This window comes from Pteropus alecto, unplaced genomic scaffold, assembly GCF_000325575.1.
Source record: "Pteropus alecto unplaced genomic scaffold, ASM32557v1 scaffold276, whole genome shotgun sequence".
NCBI classification, from domain to species: domain Eukaryota; kingdom Metazoa; phylum Chordata; class Mammalia; order Chiroptera; family Pteropodidae; genus Pteropus; species Pteropus alecto.
Window position 1 is genome coordinate 5,281,972 of NW_006438074.1, and position 20,450 is coordinate 5,302,421.

Here is a 20,450-nt window from a genome sequence, read left to right on the forward strand (position 1 = left end):
TCCTTGCAGCAGGCCCGGGGCAGCTTCCTTCTCAGGATGCTCTCACCTCATCCTGGGCTCTGCTGTCCCAGCACTAACTGGCACAATCTACATATGCTCCCCTTTCCTTGTGGTCTCGAAGACCATCCAAAGACCTCTTTTTCTTTAAGGGCTTTGTTCCTACTCAGTACAGGAAACACTGACCAGCAAAAATGGCAATTCCAAAGGCTCAGAAACCTAAGTCCTGATTTATAGTTCTGACTCCTCGGAGTAACTGGAAACCCTGTTTTAATCCTAAAGCTGGAGTTTGCCAAACCTCTTCCTCTTTCAAATACTGCCCCTGCCAAAGGAGAGGATATACAGACCCCTTCCTCCAGGGAGACCCCCATCCTAGCTTGGAGCAAACCACACCAAACGTCACTCCTCCTATTGATAGGGAGGTACTATGCCTCTCAGAGGACCGCCAGACCAATGGCACCCATTTAATTGGGCCTCTGAACCTCACAGTAATGATCCCCTTTGGACATTTTCTCCTGGGTGGGTATTTTAAGAGATGAAGAAACTGAAGCCCAGGAAGGTTGTGTACCCAGTATAACAGCTAGTAAGTAAGAAAGCCAGGATTCAGGCCAAGGCTGGTTCAATTCCTTTGTTTCTCTATCGTCTCTTTAAGATTGCAGAAGCTACTTTCATCATGGCCAGCTACATGAACCACTGCTCTGCAACTGTGAATGCACCCACCAACCCGCCTGCTGCCCGCAAGCCATGGGAACTGGATGGACAACAGTTCTTTGCTCCCGTTCCATGTGCTACCAAGAGGCCAACATTGCTGTGAATATTTCTCCTCCTGCTTCCTCACCACCGCCTCTGGGACTGAAGAAATGTATCCTGGAGCATGATACTACTGTGATGGGTCTAATAGCCCTCTCCTGAGCCTCCACCCTTGTTTGTTCTGTGAAATGTATATTTTTCAGTGTCCATGAAGACTTTACTGTCTAGGTGCCTTATAATGTTTCAGGGCCCACCTTTGAGGATTCCAGAGTATAAAAACCACTCTTTTTTCCCCCGCAAGAATACTGAGCTCTGGATGCTGCTTGCTTGTAGACACAGACAGAGAAGTCCACTGCTACTGGTTACTGAGGGCATCAGAGCTGTAAGTCAGAGCTTTCCCCACTGATACTCTCAGGGATGCTAATTTTTTTTTTATATTGTATATGGTCCTTATGTGAGGATTTATACTTGAAGTCTTCCCAACATTCCTGAATAAGATGGGACTAAAATTTCCAATTCACCTGAACTGACAAAAGCCTAGAATTCAGTAGAACTAGACTTCCTTTTCCTGGGAAAGGTGTTGGCAGGGATAGAGAAAAAGACTCATCTTTCCCCTTCTCCCGCTACAAATGAGTAGGCATTTGCAGTGCCTCTTCTGGGGTAGCAGCTCCTACCTCTGCAGGACAAGGCACTCTCCCTGCTGAGACTGAAGCTGTTCTCACTCACACTGGACTCTAAGCCCAACTGGGTACAAGCACGGCAGGAGGTAGGTCCAGCCTGACCTCTCCACGCCTCATTTTAACTGGACAGGGCTCAGTGAAGGCTGTGCTCACTACTGTAGGACGAGGTGGTCGTCACTTGTTTCCTTGCCCATTTCCCAAGCAAACACTCCGCTTTTTGCTGCTCTGTGAGGCCACCAAAGACGAATCAGAAACAGAAGACCCCTCCGGGCTTGTGGGCCTGGATTAGTTCAAGACTTCCGGTGAACTTCTGGGAATTAGTTTGAGGGCAGAGGGCACATATGTGATATCTGTCCTAGCCTAACAGCATTCCTTTAGCTTTCCTAATGATACCAATATCCCACCCCATCCCCAACTGAGACCTTCTGTTGAGTGCAGAGGAGATGATCTTTGTTTCCACCCTTCCCTTAACAAAAAAAGATGAGAGTTCATCCGTACTGATTTTCCAACATTGGAGAAACTGAGTTTTATTTCACAGCTCTAAGGCAGTCTTACCATTTATCAATAAAGTGCTGAAAACTGAATTTAGCAGGAACATCCAAGAACCAAGCCTTTAACCCCAACAAAGTGTGTGTGTTGCACACTGCAAAACTGCAAAGCTGGAACTAGTTGAAGTGAACACCTCAGCTGCTGTAGGAACCCTTCTCTCATCCCTTAAACTGACAAGCATGATGAAAAGAAGCACGTCAGCGTGTTTGCCTCTTTCATATGAACTCAACTTTGCAAGGCTGGTAATTTTACAACCATCTCCCATTTCTGTTCCTGCTTTTCTCTCAGGATTTGGGATCTAGCTGAGACATTTCTACCTCGAACGAGTCAATGTACCACAGGTTCCTGAAGAACCCTTCTCCAGGGCTGGTGTAAAAGGCAGAAATTATACCTCTGGTTTTGTAATATCTTGAGTGTCTCTAAGGCCAATGAGGATATTATCTACTTGGGAGTTTTAAAAAAATTAAGATCCCAAAGAAAAGTAAGCAAGAATGGAGCTGAGTTCATGTTGAATTTGGGGGCCATGGTATTTCCCCCACCCTGTCTCCTTCCCAACCCTTCAGGAATCCTCCCTTAGGTTGTGAATACAGAAGACACTGCCTTATAAACAAAAGCTTCTATAGTTTGCATGTTTATCCTTCTTTAAAATATCTGGAAATAAAGTCAACTTCTGTCTGGCCTTCTGTCTCATCCCTCTTTGCAAAAGAAGTTTTCGAAACCATAAATAATGCTGAGTAATAGAAGAGTATTAATGTGTTTGTTACCCATGACTGAAATGCCACATTCATGTTTGTCAATAAAAGCAGCTGTCTGTGAATCAGGCAATTATCGTGTATGTTTTGGAGGGAGAGCTGTTTATTAAGAGTGTCATCATAAACTCACCCTGTACAGACACAGGAGCTAAGTGGACAGAGACTAGTCTTGTGCAGGACATTTCTTCCTTCTAACTAGTACCTAAAGGGCTTAACTTTTTTCCTTAACTTTTATACGGGGTACTGTGCAGTTGGAAATTGTCTTTCTCAAGAGGTCTGATGTCAGTTTCCCATTGTCTTGCTCCACAAATTTCAACAAAAAGTAAACTTGAATGTGCTTAGGAATTTCACAAAGTATTCTTTGTCAGCATAACTTTTGACATCATTTCTTAAGGTCTCCCCTCAGTCAACTAAGCAAAACCTTACAAGAGGAGCACTGAAATACACAGAAATACTTTGCTCAACATCACACAATGACTTAGGTTTCCAGTCACCTGCTCTATGGCTCTATGGCATCCGTCCTGGTTTCTAGGACTGTGCCCACCTGATGGTTTAGAATACAGAAAATACACCAGCCCCTAGGGTTTAGGAGTCATTTCCCATGGAAGACAATACTGGCCTTCTGAATGCTGGGACTCATGGGCTTGTGGATGTGGCTTTCTGGTATGCCAGGATCTCCTGGCAGCTCCTGTACACTTCAATCAAGCAGTCCAGCCGGGGCTTGGCACTCTGAATTCCAAAGGGGAGAAATGCACAGTCAAGATGAATGTAAGAGAGTGCTTAGTAGTGCTGCATCCATGTGCAACCTCAATCTCACCCACATCAAGGGGTCTACACGGCACAGGTGTGAGCTCAGAAAGGCCGAGGTTCAGGCCTCATAGCACCTTCTTGGAAGGAGTCCCTAACTAGGCCAATAGCCCAGCCTGTGAATTGTGCAAAGCGGGAGCTCAAAAGACAGTTTTTAATCTGTCTAAATTTCATGATCTCCATCTAAGAGCAAGCAAGAGGAATAATAAGGACAGACCCTCTTGGGAAATGTCACAAGCTGTGAAACGGTCCTCGGACACAGGAAGGGCAGTTTAATGTGTAAATATTGAAAAATATTTTGTATAACATAATACAACCAAAATTAAAAGCCGCAGGACGGGGGCGGAAAAATATACATGGAAAGCATATTTAATAAAAGTTTGCTACCAAAAGATATAAATTGTTACAAATGGGCATGACTAATATTTAGATTCTACTTGGCTAATAGAGGAGATACTGATAATTTAAAATGAGGAAATACTAATAGGTAAATAACAAGGAAATATGAAAAATCTCTTAAAGATACAAATTTAATGACTATAAATTCCTTTACCTACATACTAAACTAAAAAATAGCTAAACTCACTGTTAGCCAGGACTAGAAAAACAAGCACAAATTCCCCAAAGTATGGTAAAGTTGTCCAGTATCTGGAGCCAAATTTCAAATACTGTAAAAATCTGTGAAACTTCACAAGCTTTAATAAAATAATTTTGAACTATAATGCAAAAGAATTTTTGCTTAGCTGCCTTAAATTTTGTGTGAAAAAGGGCAGTGAGGCAGCGTTAACTGCATACATAAATTACTTTGTATACCTATAAATTAATTTATTATAAATAATAAATTAATCAATTTATTATAATTAATAAATTAACTATAATTAATTTATAATTAATTTTTTTGTAAGAGCAAAACAATAACCCAGATGTGACTTCAAAAGCTAGCAACAGAATAGCTAAATAGATATTTGACATTATATAATTATTTAAAATAATAATATAATGACCTTTGTAGATGCATATAAATATGCACATTAGATTTAAAAAGCAAGATACAAAATAGTGTATAACTATGTGTAGATTGGTAACATGTATGTAAAATCATATTGGTAGACTGACAGTCAAAGTAGATGGTGATTTTTAGGCAGAAATCGCTATTTGGTTTTTCCCCAAAACGTGTATAAATTCATAGTGTTTCTGAAGGCCTAAAGCTGCTTCAACAAGGAGCTTCTGAAATAACTAAAAATCTTAAAATTGCTGTCAAATACCCTCAAATACTCCTCACAACAAAAGTTTACATTCCTACTGAACGTAAGTAGCAGTGGATACGCAGAGAGGAGGGACAGGTAAAGAGGACTTCTTTGGAGAAGAAACTTAAGTGTTCTGTGCTCACCTGGAAGACGGGTACTACTTGGGATATCCCATGTGGTTCCACCGGATCCTTCAATAAAATGCAGAGGTAGTAAATCACCTTCTGCTGTAAGAAAATAAACCAAATAGTAGAGATCTAAATGAAATTCACTGTTTTCTTTTTCTTTAAGGGAAGGCTCAAAACTTTTAATAAATGGTTATCTCTAAGTAATAGAACACTTGAAGGCTTTCGAAGTGATGGAGAAGTATATTCTCCATTCTTCATTCCTTTAAATGAAGAAAGACAAAATAACAGCAACAACCAGAGATGATTCTGAAGCTGTGCCAGAAAATAGAGTAGAAATGCTGACTCCTTAAACTTTAAGTTTCACTTTTATGGTTTATAGACATGCCAGTCAAAAAGGAAACACTACAAGTACTGGAACAGAGAGTCCTCAAGTTTAATTCTGTGACATGAAATACTTTAGGTATTCAGATAGTTTAGATCTAGGCACATCCCAGAGAAGCTACCTCCTCCAGTACTTAAGTACTTACCATGTAAATAGCCTCATTAATGATAACATCTTTCACTTTGCCCATCTCAATGAAGGTAGTGCTTTCTTTGCCAGAGGCATAGGATGAAGTCATCTGGATGCCAAGGGAATCAATGATTAACAGAGTCTCCTGATCAATCTTCACAAAATGGAGGTAACCAAGCAGGCCTAAGAGGGTGACGAAGATGGCAGCAGAGAGGATCATGCTGTTCTGAAGAGAGAGCCAGACACAGGCGGTAAGATTACCATGTGGTCCTCCGCATATATCTGATGTATAATAAGTCAACTCTAGGCAATGCAGGAAAAAAGTCTTTGTTCTGCTGTGAGTTGAACAGTTGAGAGGAACATGCATGGAGGAATCGGAAATCGCTTTTATCTGTGCTTTGTAGTGCTATGAAAGCATATGATGAAATACATCCAGACAACAAATGGATAGGTCCGGGAAAGAGAACCTCCATCAGCGAAATATCCACATTCATACTACTCAAGAGGTTTTTCTTCCAATATTGCAATTTAAGGACTTGGACCTTTTCCTCTCACGCTCCCTCAGCAGATTATATAACGCAAAATCATAGACTGAACGATAATAAAATGCTTAGCACAGTGTAAAAGATACTACTCAACAACCACTCCTCTTTCCTAATAGAACTTGGAGTGAATCATGATTGGTTCCCACTCCTGCCAGTGGTTTACGAATGAACACATGACAGAATTCTGGCCAATGAGATGTGAGGGGAGGTCTGCTGGAGGGGTTCCTGGAAAACTAAGTCCATCTTAAAAAGAGATTTAAGGAAGATAAGGTGCCTTCATCCTGAGGTTTTGACACCTGGAACTGCTATGGACCATGTGGAAAGCTAGGCTGAGGGAAGGAGAGTACACCAAGATGAAAAGAAACAAAATCTACTGAGCCTTTTATGCCCTCTAGAACCCTCCCACCTTCTGATTTCTTGTTTTGTTAAATAATTACCATTTAGGGCTCTTTTAGTTGTTTGGGGTTGTGACTGACATATTATGGCTGACAGATTTGCTGATATGACTAACTGATGTGTTAGGGGCTCAAAAATGGTATTTATTCCTTTGATTCTAAGACATTTACAACATTTTATCATCTCTAACACGTTGAAATGTGTATTGATGTATGTTTCGTTCGTGACATTGTTTTCTTTTTTCCAAAAAGCTATATTGTATAGAAGGATGGCACTAGAAAAAAATCATTAATGACCTAGAATCAAAAGAGATTCAGTAATTTATGACTGTCATTCCTTGAGGGCAGGAAGTATTTTATTATTCTCTGAATAAAATCTGTTTTTACCACTTTACTGACTGGCTCTGGTTTTCTTTTAAAGTACCCTTCTACTTCCTTCTACCGCACACATACTTAGTGTTAGATCAGAGGTCTGCAAATTATTTGGGCCTATGGTCTATTTTTGTCTGGTTTACCTTGAGCTAAGCATGGTTTTTACATTTTTTAAAGAGTTGTTAAAAGAAAAAGAAAGGAAAGGGGAAGGGGAAGGAAAGGGGAAGGGAAGGGGAAGGGGAAGGGAAGGGAAGGAGAAAGAAAAAGAAACAGAAGAATCTGAGACAGAACTATAAAGCATAAAGTATTTACTATTTGGCCTTTTAAATAAGAAGTTTGATAATCCTAACGAATGGAGGATGGAGAAATCTATGTGCTGGATGTCCGATATTCCAGAATTATCTACTTTGAGTTAATTAAATGCCTAATATCTAATACAGTGTCTTATACATAGTTTACACTAAATAAGAATCATAGAAGAACGGAGGGAAATAAAGTTCAGTCCTGGCCTTTACAGATTTATTAGAGGCAAAATTAATTCATGTATAATATATATTTGAAGAATACTATGATACTGACTACATTACATGCCTAAGAAAAGATTATAGGGCAGCAGGGATTAAAGCACATGTCCCATGAAGACTTCCAAGGAAGCAGGATTTAATTGGTGCCGATGACGTGGTGGTTACTGATGCATATATTTAGTTAAGAAAAGGAAGGGGGAAGAATAACATTCCAGGCTGGAAAAAAATCAGATAAAAACTTGGAATTTTAATAGAACTGTGAATTCAAAAACTGGAAGGAAGAAGGGATAAAGAGCAGTAACAAGGGAATTTGATTCATATCAGCTTTTCAAGAAGGTAATTCTTGACCCAAACTTCATTGTTACCTACATTTTTTTATACTTCATTTTTCTAACAATTCGATATTCATTTAGGTTGAAGTTAAGCCATATTTTAATAAATTCCTTCATCAAATTTCTTCTCACTCCTAGTTGAGATCCATTACTCTGATGAATAGTTTTGAATAGGAGGAAAGATAAGAAATTTTGGTTCATAAAGCCCTTAAGAAGTATTGCAGTGAAGTTTAAAGAAAGATGAGGTTACTGAGTCCTGGGCACTTGATAAAGTTAAGTGGTAGTATATATCATGAAGAAAGAGACGAGTACAAAAGGGAGCTGGCATAAAAACAAACTCCTCTATTTAAAAATTTTGCTTAAGCAAACCCTAAGGAGAAGACATCATAGTTTAGTGTAAAATAAAGGGTTTCAGAGACAAACAACCCTGGGTTTGAAGCCCAGGTATGCCATTTACTAGTTTTGCGACTTTGGATAAGCTATTACTCTTTCTGAGCCTTAGTTTTCTTCTAAGGCTGAAATGAGGCATTCGGTAAAGCAGCTGGCACTCAGTGGGCATTTAATAAACATGTTTCCTCTTCCCCACATGACCACATGGCGGGAATTCAGGCTAGTATTAAAATTCAATTTATTATAAGTTAAATCTTTTGGGGGGAGGGGGAAGGACTGTCCTGGCAACTTAACCATTTCAACTGACTTTATGAACAAACTTTTAGATACAATTTGGTACAATTAGGGCAGTCTTAATTATGCATACATCTATGCTAAATTACCATGCTCTGAAATTCGATCCGCGGGAGCTAATGGATGCAGTAATGGAAGCAATATCCAAATTACAGAAATAAATAGCCCTGGGGTACTTAACTCTGATCAGATCACTCCTGGAATAATATATCCAATTCAGGGCACTACATACGAAGCTAAACTCATTCTGGAAAGGGCAATTAGTATGACTCCTTTATTTGAGGGCTGTCACAAAACTACTGTATATGACCTTCATAATACGGTGAAGCTGTCATGGCAGATATTCCATTTTAAAAGTACCTGATGTTGGGAAAGCGGTTGAGAGGAGGTGGAATTAGATTGCCTTGAAAAAGCTTTTAAATAACTTGTGTGTATATATACACATGCTACAGACACAGTGGAGGCAAAGGCACTTTCTGGAATACTATATATTAGGCATTGTTAGCGGTGATTCCTCTGAGGAGTGGAAGTGATGGATGAGAACGATCCACTTAATAGTTCTCTAAACCCTTGGAAATGAATTACTATGACCATGTACTATATAAAGCACATGGAAGTTAAAGTTTTAGGCTGTCGTGCAAGGGATAGAGGTAGGCTGGGTGGAACCACATAGAGCAGTGACCCTTGAGAGAGACAAAGTACAGAAAGAAGCACAAATTTCGCTAAACGTAATGAAAAGAGCTGTCCAGCAGCGGAATGGCGTCTCCAGAAACAGCGAGTTCCCGCCCTCCGCCCCTAGGACTGTAGGAGGGTCCAGCGAGAGGTCCGGGCTCCACCCCAAGACCCCAAAGATCCTTCCAAACCCGAGTCCCCGACTCCCACCGCGGGAAGGGGCCGACCGGCCATTACCTCGCAGAGGGTAAAGAGTCCGTAGGCTGCTAGCCACACGGTGCAGGTGACAGCGGTGAGCAAGCGCAACGAGAGCCGAGGGGAGCTGAGGCAGAACTCCCGGCAGGATGGGGAGTAGTAGCGGCGCTGCAGGGCCAGGCGGCCGCCGCAAATATCCAAGAAGCTCATCTTGTCCTCCATGACCGGCTCGCCCCAACCCGCCAGTCCGACCGCTCTAGCCGCCCGACGGTGTCTTCTCGCCGGCTCTGAACCCACTTCCGGAGAGCGGGATTGGCCCCGCCCCGGCCCAAGCTCTGCGCAGCCTCAGTTCTGCACCGAGGGCCCGTGGCGCTGTCTTGGAGGTTAGGGTTTTTGCTCTCCGGCTAGGCTCGGGTTCTAGGATTGTCTACTTCAGATCGTTGGGGGCCAGCAACTCATCGGACAGATTAAAGTTGCTATTAACGTTCTCCTGCCCAATAAATTGATTTCTATTGCTAAGCCAGAGTACGTCCCAAGGAGACAGTCCACAGGTATTCATTCTCATGCATCCATTTCTGGGCCAGGTAGTTTCAGGTACTGAGAACACAGCAAAGAACAATATTGACAATGTCTCTGCCTTCAAGTAGCTTCCTTCCTAGTAAGAGAAACAATGTGGAAATAATTTAAGAGAGTGCTGTCGGCAATAATATGACCGGCAGGGATGGCTCAGGGACTTTCAACAGGGCAGTCAGGAAAGCATCTCTGAGGAAAGACACTGGAACTACAAGGATGAGGAGCCAGACTGGTCTGGGGGAGCTCTAGAGGAGGGATTCGCCAGGAAAGGCGATCAGGAAAATCAAAGCCCCTGAGGCTGGAACAAGGTTGGCTTATTGGAGGTATCAAAAGGTCGGAGAGGCTGACGCATGGCTTATGCAGTTGGAAGTTGGGGAGGTAGGTAGAGAGGTCAGATTCAGGAAAGTCTTCTAGGGCCTGTTAAGGAGTTTAGATTTCACTGCCTGAGAGTTCTCTCTTCCAAACTACTTTGTAGAGCACTGAGTAGGCAGACAAGTCCTAGCTGGGAGGTGAGCAAGAGTGGAAGACGCAGAAGGTATGGATAATAAAATTAAACTCATGAGTAACTATGGCCTGTGGGTTCTCTCTCCTCTGATGTGGCCCAAGAGTCTGTGTGGCTTGTTAAGAGTTATGGTGCTTCAACCCTGAAGCAGCAGCATGTATTTAAATAACTAATACCTTTGTGTATAAAGATATATGGCCTAATGGTCTCACCAACTTTAAGACGCTCTGATGAAATTCAGGTTCAGTTTTTCCATCTTCATCCGGGATTTTGGTTTCCTTTTTTTTCCCCCTAAAGGATTGTATTCAACTATTGCTTTGTTTTTCCAGTTTCTGTACCCTGAATCTTACCAAGCAACAGACATCTCTCATTTTTGTAAATATCATATGATGTATTTTATCATTATGAAGGAGATGTTTGTTTATTGTGGAACATTTGAAAAATACAGAAAGGAAGAAAAGTGTAAACCTCCCATATGTCCACCACTCAGAATTAAACACTGTTGATGTTTTGAGGAAACCTCTAGTCCTGGAGTTCTTAAAGCTATGCTCTAAGGGTAAAAACCAGAGTTTCATCTTTAGTTTCTTTAACTTCTAATTGAAATTTAACATTCTTTTGATTATGAATGTAGGTAACAAATTAATTGGTATTAGCAATACTTGTGATTTTTGTCACTGATAGAAACCAGATATTTTCCTTTCGCAATAATTGTTAGTTACCTCAAAATGTCATTTCCACTCATTACTACTTGAAAATTGCAGTAATTAGTAGACCCGCTACCAAATCTTGTTATTTAATGTGTCACTAGAGACACGTATTACTATAACATTTAAAAAATATTTTCATAACTATTTGTTTTTTTTAACTCTATATTTTATTCATTTAAAAACATTATTGTAATAAGGGGTTCATTAGATTTACCAGAGTTGCAAAGGTCTGTTTTAAATTATTAGGGATAAATACTGTGGTAATAGAATTCCAAAATCTTTATAACCATTTTGCTCTGTCAGATCACAGGATCATCTTAATTATGTTATACAGTTCAGCACCTCAAGTTTCTCTGAGGAAGTTTAATATCTTTTTGCAGGATCACCGAAGGAATCTTACAAATAATTCCCTAGTAAATTCAATTGTGGAGAAGCAGAGGAAGGAAGCATAAGAAACATATGTACTCAGTATTTGTCAAGGTAAGCTAACTGCTATTAAAGAAAAAAAAAAAAACAATTTCAGTGTGTATTGTCTATCTACAATTCCATTTGAGTGCTCCTGGTCAGGTTACTCGTACTTTTGCCAAGTGGTGGTTCAGACACCCCAGGCTCCTTCAGTCTAATGGCTTCATCATCCCTTGGGGCCTCCTTAATGTCCTCTTCACTGGATCCTCTGCATCTGGCCAAAAGATGAGAGGCAAGAATGGAAGATTGTGCATGGGAGGATTAAGCCTTCCAACTACATTCCATTGGCCAGAACTCATTAACATGGCTCCGTGTAACTTCAAAGGAGGCTGAGGAACATGGCCTATCAGTATGCCCAGTGGGGAGAGAGAAATGTTTTGGTGAACTAGACAGTCTGCTATACTTTCCAAAATGTTCGGGCTACAAGAACCAGGACATATATTTGAGTGAATAGAGCATCGTGGTGACAGTACACAGGATTAATCTGACTTACTTTGAGAAGATGGGTAATTATTTCTACTGTTGAAGTTATTCTTAGAACCCGAGTATCTCTTAATATCAATAATAAGAAAAAAATCGAATGAAAAGATTCAGTTAACTTTTAATTTTTGTGGCCCATGCTGTATGCTTAAACCCTTCTATAGAACCTTTTAGTATTTGCTTATACTTATGGATTAAAAGTTTGTTCTAAGAAAACTGTCTTATAGTGTAGTTTTATTCTATTTACTTTTTTTATGATATAGCATTAATGATTGCTGCTACTGTGTTAACTGAGAGTAGGTCTTCTTTATAGGACCACTTACCCGTAGGGGAGGAAAAGTAAAGGCTCATATAAATTAAAAGAAATCTCAAAAAGGCTTTTAAAAAGATAAATATTGCCAATCGTACCTCAATTTTTTAAAAAGGCAAATGAAAACTTATAAAACTTGTTGCAGTTTAGTGAAATCAATCAATAAATTTAGTTTGCACAAAAAAGTATAATACATTTCATTTTGCCCTGTTTAGAATTCCATTCCGATTTATCTATATAGTGTTTGTGAGTGAATCTCTTTACTCAGGTTTTTTAGTTGTTGCTCTAGTTTCACATTATACATACACATCTGTTTTAGAAAAAAACTGTCTTCTTCCTGTGTTTTTTCTTTACTCTCATACTGCTACCACACTTCTGACACCAAATGTATTATACATTTAACGCAGTTCTGACACTATCTACCTGGAGATGGTGTCAGATCCCACAGGTTAAGGACTCATTCCCACAAGACTGCTCACCACTTGGCTGCATGTCAGAGGTTCCCATGATCTCCTCCCCCTGGATTCGATTATTAGCTAGAACAGCTCACAGAACTCAGGGAAACACTCACTTACGTTTACAAGTTTATTACATAATAAAGGATGTGATAAAAGATACAGATTAACAGCTAAATGAAGAAATACATAGGGTGAGGTCTTGGAGGGTCCGCAGTGCAGGAGCTTCTGTCATATGGAGTTGGGATTCATTATCCTCCCAGTACATGGATGTGTTCACCCACTTGGAAGCTCTCCAAACCCTGTACTTTGGGGATTTTATGGAGGCTTCACAGACGCATGATCTATTATTAACTCCATTTCCAACCCCTTTTCTCTCTCTGGAGGATGGAGAGTGGAGCTGAAAATTCTAAGCTTCTAATCAGGGCTTGGTCTTTCTGGTGAACAGCTTTACTGGGGAGCCATCCAGGAGCCCACCTAGAGTCACCTCATTAGAATAAAAACACTGTTCTCACGCAATTCCAAGGGATTTAGGTACTCTGTGTCAGGGACTGGGGTCAATAACCAAATATTAGAATAAAAGATGTATCCAGTGCTATTATCACTTAGGAAATTACAGAGTTTTAGAAGCTTTGCTAGGAACCAAGAAGCAGAGACCAATACATATTTTCTATTATCTCACAACAACTTACCACAGTTTACTGGTACCAACATTTTACCAATTCAAGCAAAGTATAGATATCTTGCCTCCCTTTATGTCCCTTTACCCTTCCCTCATTTATAATTGGCTTAATGTTTCCTCCACATTTATCGAGACCCACATCAGACAATGACATAATTTTTACTTCAAACATAATTAGAAAACTCAAGGGAAGTCTATTGTGTTTACTCATATTTTCTCTTGTTCCATTGTTCTTTCTTCCTTTTTGATGTTCCAAAATTCCTTCTTTTATCATTTTCTTTCTGTTCAGAGGACTTCCTTTGCCCATTCTTTTAAGGTGGGTGTACTGGTGATGAATTCTCTTAGTTTTCCTTCATCTGAGAATGTCTCGATTTTCTCTTCATTTCTGAAGGACATTTTCACTGGATATAGAATTCTGAGTTGACAGTTTTCTTTTGCACTTGGAAAATATTGTGCACTTCCTTCTGGCCTCCATGGTTTCTAATGGGAAATCTATCATTTGAATTATTTTTCTTTATAGGTAAGGTATTGTTCCTTCATTATCACTTTCAAGATCTTTTTTATGTCTTTAGTTTTCAGAAGTTTGACTATTATATACCTTGGTATGATTTTCTTTGGGTTCATCTTGTTTGAGTTTTGCTCAACTTCTTGAATCTGTTAAGTTTATATTTTGCTAAATTTGGGGAATTTTAAACCATTATTTCTTCTTTCTTTTTTTCCTCTTTTTTTTTTTACAGCCTCACTCTCCTTCTGGGATTCAAATGATGCTGTTGTTAGATATTTTTGTTTGTTTGTTATAGTCCCACAGGTCCCTGAAGCTCTGTTCATCACTGCCCCCCACCCTGCCAAGTCTGTTTTCTCTCTGTTGATCAGATCAGGTAATTTCTATTGTTCTAGCTTCAGGTTCACTGACTCTTTCTTGTGTCTTCTCCATTCTGTTGTTGAGCCCATACACTGAAGTTGTTGTTTTTTTTTCAGTTATTATATTTTTTCATTCTAAAATTTCCATTTGGTTCATCTTAATATCTCCTATTTTTTACTAAGATTATTCTTTTTCATTTGTATGGAATGTCTTTGTAATTGCTTGTTGAAGCAATTTATGATGGCTGCTTTAAAATCCTTGACAGATAACTCTAACATCTGTATCACCTCAGTGTTGGCATCTGTTCGTTGTCTGTTGTCATTCAAGTTGAGACTTTTGTGGTTTTTGGTATGATAAATGATTTTTGATTGAAGCCTGGACATTTTGGATATTATGGCTCTGGATCTTACTTAAATTTTCTGTTATAGCAGGACTTCACTGACACTGACTGTTCCAGGGGAGGAAGAAGAGCACAACCACATTACTGCAAAGTAGAGGTGGAAGTCAAAATTCTCCAATTGGCCTCCATTGACACCTGGTAGGGAGATGTTTCTTCTAACTTATGCGGGGGTGTGTGTGTGTGTGTGTGTGTTGGAATTTCAGGCTTCCCCCATATTCTCCACTGTTTGGCACTGGGGGAAGCTATTACCACTCAGCAGGGCTGAAAGTCCTGTTCATCACTCAGCCTTCTCTGATACCTCCCCAGGACAAGGTGCCTTTTTACAGCCTGGGGACAGTAGAAATCTAGGTTCCTCAAGTGGCCTTTGCTGGCAGGGTTGAGGGTGGGGCTGCAGTTTTTCCTGCAGTGTTTGGCTGGAGTAGAGTAGTTAGAGTCTAAAAGTTTTCTGTTTTCCTAGGCTGCTCCTTACTTTGTCCTTTGGGTAGAGACAGCAGGTTTCTGTAGAGCTTTCCTGGTTGCTGTCTTCTCCAGCACCCAGTCTGGGATGTCCAAGGCAAAAAGAAAACCCAGGGAATACACCACGGAATCATTCCGTGATCCCTGGCCGGTCTCCCTCCTCTCCATTTTCGAGAGTCATCTTATGTTTGTTTTATATAAAATGACCAAAAGTTTTAGCTGTTCTTAGTGGGAAGGATAGGGGAAAGTATGTCTACTCCTTCTTTCAGAAGCAGAATTTTCATCATCTATCCATTTAAAAAAATTTTTTCAGTGAGGTATTATCATTCGTGCGGTAAAATTTACAGTCTATGCCTTACCTTTTCATACTCTTAATGGTGTCCTTTGATGAAGAGAGGTTCTAATTTTAATGAAGTCTGATGTATCAATTTTTTCTTTTTTGGTTAGTGCTGTTTTATGTCCTGTTTAAAAACTTTGCCTGCCTCAAGTTCATGAAAATATTCTATTTATTTTTTTCCTAGAAGTTTTATTGTTTTACTTTTCATATTTAGGCCTGTGATCCATTTTGAATTAATTTTTGTTTGATTTGAGGTAAAAGTCAAGGTTCTTTTTGTTTCCTAGCAGCATTTGTTAAAGAGACCATCCTTTCCCCTACTGATTGCAGTGGTGCCTTTGTGGTAAAGCAAATGACTACATTTGTGTTAGTCTGTTTCCAGACCTTTTCTGTTCTGTTGGTCTATTTTGTTCTTCCTTGTGCCAAGATCAACCTGTATCAATTGCCACAGCTTTATAGTAGATTTTGATTTCTCATAGTGTTGTCTTCCACCTTTGTTCTTTTTCTTCAAGATTGGTTCTTTGTATTTTACCAAAAATCCTGTTTGGATTTCATTGAATCTATGAATTTAGGGAGAACTGACATGTTAACTATGTTGAATCTTCCAGCCCGTGAACCTGGTATATCTCTCCATTTATTTAGGTCTTCTCTAATTTCTCTCAGCAATATTTTCTACTTGTCTTGCACATCTTTCATTAGACATATTTCTAGGTTATTTGATGTTTTTGATACTCTTATAAATTATATATATTTTAAACTTTATTACCTATCCATTTTTATTTTTTTAATTTTTATTTATTTATATTTTCTTCCATCTACAGCACCTGGTCTTCTTAGGTGGTCTCCCATCCAATTACTAACCAGGCCCAACCCTGCTTAGCTTCCGAGATCAGACAATATCAGGCGTGTTCAGGGTGGTATGGCCATAGCCTGTCCATTTTTAATAAGATGTTTATTATTTTACCAACAACATCAAATTGAAATTTTACTTAAAGTATACATGTGTAATCTTGCCACCTAAACAAATCAATTTTTTCAATTATTTGGGTTCCTTAGTTTTAATGTTTTTATTGTTAAAAAGATTATCTAATATAGAAAATTTTTGAATGAGAAAAAATTACACACAGTCCTTTCAGATTTATATAATACTGTTTCATCATGTCTTAATTTTTGCACTTAAAAAAATTATTAGTCATAATATTGTGGATAAAAAGGAGAGCTCTGTAATAAATCTGACCAAAAGTAACCTCACAGGGTGATCTGATCTAGGCAAGTCACAGTGAATAGTCATGCCCCAGGCCTATAAAGTAAAAGGCTTATCTGTGTCTTAAACAAGCCCTGTCCATTGTTTTTGTGCATCCAGGTTAACATACCTTAGAAAGGCCTCTTTTTCAGATCTCTCAGAAGCTTAACCACCTCAAGAGAACACATCTTGGTAACTATCCTGTTGTTCATTATCTTCTGAGTTTTTTTTTTTTTTTTAACTTATAAACTGGATTGGATCCTGAATTCTAGTTTCCTCTAATATCTGGCTATGACTTTCCAAACTAATGTTTCCAATTTTTCTCCCATGCTTTGAGTTGGAATCTTTAACTAAAACTGCCCTTTTCCCAAAGCCAAGCAAATTGAAATGAAATGACTTGATACAAACTTCAGAGAAATCGCCACAACAGCTCATATATGGACAATCTTTGTGCCTGTTATAGAACGATCACCAGATCACCATTTAAATTGAAGACCAAAATAATCTATCAGACTGCCTGCCTTTACTCCATCTGAAGATGATTCAAGACAGACATCTAGGAATGTTGACTGCCTGCCTTCAGAACTCAGAAACCAGCGTTATAGTCTGCTTCGATCATTAAACCTTTGTTTTTCTTTTGTTTCCTTAGAGATACCTTTTATTAAATACCTGATTGCTTGCACCATAGGCTTAACCTTGGGAACCCACCGTCATTACTGCTTCCTGAAATGAGACATAACTGTTTAACTGAACTTTTCTTAAGACTGAGAATGGTTTACTGAGATATAGAACAACTGATCAACCCCATGTGAAGCATCCAGGGAATTTTCAGAGGAGGGAACTGTAGGGATTCAGAATGAGCCACCCAAAGATCCCGCTTCACTCAAGCCACAAAGTGCCTGTAGCTGGTTGACAGGCAGCCTCCTCCGCCCTGCCTTTCTTTGGGGTTGCGCAGTCTGCACAGGCAACAAATGAGCCACTCCAAGATGTGCCTGTATGGTATACAAATTATTTTGAGCTAAAGGTTACTGAGACTCTACAGGCTCAAGAGAAACTTCTGTCCCCAACAGTATAAACTTACAAGTAAATTATATTAAAAACAAAGCTAATATACACTTAAAACCTATCATTGCCTAATTATTTTACTATAATTTGCTATTATTTTTGCTCTTGAGGTTATTTATGCTGATCATATCTATATGGTGGAAGTATTATATAATGAGCACCTTTTCTCAACTCCATGTTCAGTGACATTATAATGGTAGCTTGAAATCAGCTGTGGGGCAATATGTATACCATGTAAATTGGCAAACACCATAATCGGGTTTTACCTACTCACCCCCCACAACACACACTCCCAGCAACCTCTCAAGGGAGAGAGTGTGTGTTGGAAGCCACTAAATTAAAGAGGCAGAGTTTGTAGGTCCTCCTATAAATGAAGAAAAGCAGCACAAGCTGGTTTAGATCTGACGAAGGGTCCTAGAGCTATGCCATAGCAGAATACGAGTTTTAAAGTAAATGTCTAAAACTTAATTCATTATTTCATGACTTTTATAACCTTAGAGTATTATCTTTAATGAATTATTTATAAAATAAATGCCTATTTTGAAATTAAAAACAGATAAGTCATTTGAACTTTGGAGTTTTTTAATGAATATTAAAATGTTTCAGACATATAGAAGTAATAATTTGAATTTTAACAGATAATAGTAATATAATAATCTAATGTTCACTCCGAGGATGCATTATAATGTGAAACAAATAATTTACCTCTGACTAAACTATAAGTAGTGGAAAACCACTGAAAGTGACATGCAAGATTAATTTAGAAAGGGCAAACTGGTGACTCACAGTAGGTGCTCAAAACACAAGAGGTTTTTGTAATAGTCCATGGAAGGCCTGAGGTAGTCTATGTCAGTACCAACTTCCGAAAACATAGTCAAGGGAGGAAAAATTGGATGTGGTGATGGACAAGAAAAAGGTACCAAAATAAGTCCAAGAATCTGAACATGTGTGACAGTGAGAGAGACTACATCCCTGACTGCACCCCTACTGTTCCCTACAGCTCCCCACATTGGAGAGCTTATTAAAACTTAGGTGCTGGTGCCCCACCTCCAGAGTAACTAAGTAAGTTTGGGGTAGGGTCCTAATTATTTGCATTTCTGACTAGTATGCAAATGTGGGCACTGCTGATCTAGGTCCACAGTTTCAGAACCACTGCCTTACAGTAATACTCTTTGTTTATTTTGCTAAGGATTCAATGACATTTCTTTGTTATACCAGCAGAGGGAGACAGGTATAAAATTTATCCTCTAAAAATAAACTGCCTTATTCTACAAAGGTGCTTGGAGTTATGATATTGCCATGGAGACTTCTGAAATATTTTGGAAAGCAGCATGTGAGTTGGCATCAGGTGAAATATTTTTCAGGTATTTATATAAAAATTTATTTTGGTAGGACGTCCAGATTCCTACAAGCCATAACTTCATGGTTAAGACTTTGGAGTCTGGAGTCACAGAGATTTGCCACTTACAAGCTATGTGACTTTGGGAAAGTTAGTTATCTTCTCTGATCCTGATTCCTCATCTTTAAAATAGTCCCCCACCCCTTATCCTCAGGGGTATAGTTCAAGACCCCCCCAGTGGATGCCTGAAACCAGTGGATAGTACCGAACCCTATATATACAAACATATCGTTCACTTAAAAGAAGCATTCTACGGCTTCTCTTTGGCATATCTGATTTGCCAACATCACTCCTCTCGAGCTCTGGAGCCATTATTAAGTAAAATAAAGGTTACTTGAACACAAGCATTGCAATAATACAGAAATGCTGCAGTCTTTCCGATAGCCAAGACAGCGACTAAGTCACTAACGGGCGGGTAACTTATACAGCTGTGGGTTCGCCGAACAAAGGGATGATTCACATTCCAGGAAAGATGGAGCAGGATGGTGTGAGATTTCACCACACTACTCAGAATGGCAAGCAATTGAAAACTTAACAACTGTTTATTTTTTGAAATTTCCATTTAATCTTTTTGGGTAGTATTTGACAGTGGGTAACTAAAACCTGGAAAAGCAAAACCGAAATAAGTAGGGACTACTGTACTTTATAGAATTGTTAGAGGGCTGAAAGTTCTTGGAACTTTAGTTGGTTATTATTAAAATATTAATACTCTAGTTACACTCAGCTCTTTCGCCTAAAATTTAGAAATAGTGCAGATATGTTGCTATGTTTGGTTTTGAATAACCAGTGCTCCTGTATTCAAGTAAAGAATTGAAAATGTCTAGAAGGTAATTGTTTTGTAAATCCTAATCTCCCCATCCGCAATACCAAAAACAGGTGGGATTTTATTAACATGGCTGGCCCAGAGAGCTCTAATCTTCATTTGATCCCATAGCCTTCAGTTCCCAAAGGTAAGCGTGTTTCCTGGCCCTTGAGCTCTGAGATGGAGTGAAGCAAGTGGATACCGGCTGGGTCTTGGAGGACACTTACAGAGTCGGGCCAAACCAAGCACAGTCCAGCTAGCCTTCCCTCAGAGTTGCCATCTGCTGGGCGTGCATTTGTGTGAAGTGTCGCTATCAGCGAGCCTGTGTGTCGGTTCGCGTGCTTCACCGAGTTCGCGAACTTTGCGGGTGCCGACCGCTTCTCGCGAAATGACACACCTGTTCGTGACCGCATTCTTAATTGCCAGACCCTGATATTGGCTTTATGGCGTCAGCCGGGGCAGCTTGTCCCTGGTGAGAGAGCCCGCTCAGTGGAGAGGTGACGTTACGAAGGCGTGTCCGGGCTCCGAGGAACAGTGGACGGAGTCTTCGGGAAGGTGTGCGGGGGGCTGGTGGG

General features: G+C 39.6%; 2 protein-coding genes, 1 long non-coding RNA gene and 1 pseudogene across 10 annotated transcripts in view; 2 read left to right on the plus strand and 2 right to left on the minus strand.

Moving 5' to 3' along the window:
* Window positions 1–1,940, plus strand: part of PLEKHH1 (pleckstrin homology, MyTH4 and FERM domain containing H1) — a 48,651-nt gene extending 46,711 nt beyond the window's left edge. For all 4 annotated transcript variants that reach the window (XM_015591950.2, XM_015591951.2, XM_025049088.1 and 1 more), the window contains one exon: window positions 650–1,940. In XM_015591950.2, the coding sequence (XP_015447436.1) occupies window positions 650–811 (162 nt within the window). In that variant the 3' untranslated portion in view covers window positions 812–1,940. The remainder of the gene's footprint in view (window positions 1–649) is intronic.
* PIGH (phosphatidylinositol glycan anchor biosynthesis class H) lies at window positions 1,926–9,421 on the minus strand. 3 transcript variants are annotated; one of them, XM_006915141.3, is made up of 4 exons: window positions 9,183–9,421; window positions 5,438–5,647; window positions 4,926–5,009; window positions 1,926–3,457 (listed from the first exon to the last, which is right to left on the minus strand). In XM_006915141.3, exons 1-4 carry the CDS (start codon window positions 9,360–9,362, stop codon window positions 3,365–3,367), a joined length of 567 nt encoding a protein of 188 aa, XP_006915203.1. In that variant the 5' UTR covers window positions 9,363–9,421; the 3' UTR covers window positions 1,926–3,364. The 3 variants fall into 3 exon arrangements, with proteins under 3 accessions (XP_006915203.1, XP_015447440.1, XP_015447439.1); XM_015591954.2 differs by having other exon boundaries at window positions 4,926–4,973; window positions 9,183–9,404; XM_015591953.2 differs by having other exon boundaries at window positions 4,926–5,006; window positions 9,183–9,404.
* LOC107195880 lies at window positions 9,404–17,735 on the plus strand. Of its 3 annotated transcripts, none has more exons than XR_001517201.2 (5): window positions 9,404–9,691; window positions 10,189–10,248; window positions 11,303–11,402; window positions 14,605–14,714; window positions 17,073–17,735. It is a non-coding gene; the product is annotated as an uncharacterized LOC107195880 (long non-coding RNA). The 3 variants fall into 3 exon arrangements; XR_001517202.2 differs by having other exon boundaries at window positions 14,608–14,714; XR_001517203.2 differs by lacking the exon at window positions 10,189–10,248.
* Window positions 16,179–16,297, minus strand: LOC112482456 (annotated as a pseudogene).
* Window positions 17,736–20,450: the final 2,715 nt, after the last annotated feature.

Coding starts and splice junctions, on each gene's coding strand:
- PIGH (XM_006915141.3), bottom strand. CDS start 9,362: ATGGAGGACAAGATGAGCTTCTTGGATATTTGCGGCGGCCGCCTGGCC. Junction 5,010..5,437: donor TTAATGAGGCTATTTACATG/GTAAGTACTTAA, acceptor ATTTTCTTACAG/CAGAAGGTGATTTACTACCT. Junction 3,458..4,925: donor AAGTAGTACCCGTCTTCCAG/GTGAGCACAGAA, acceptor TTTGGAATTCAG/AGTGCCAAGCCCCGGCTGGA.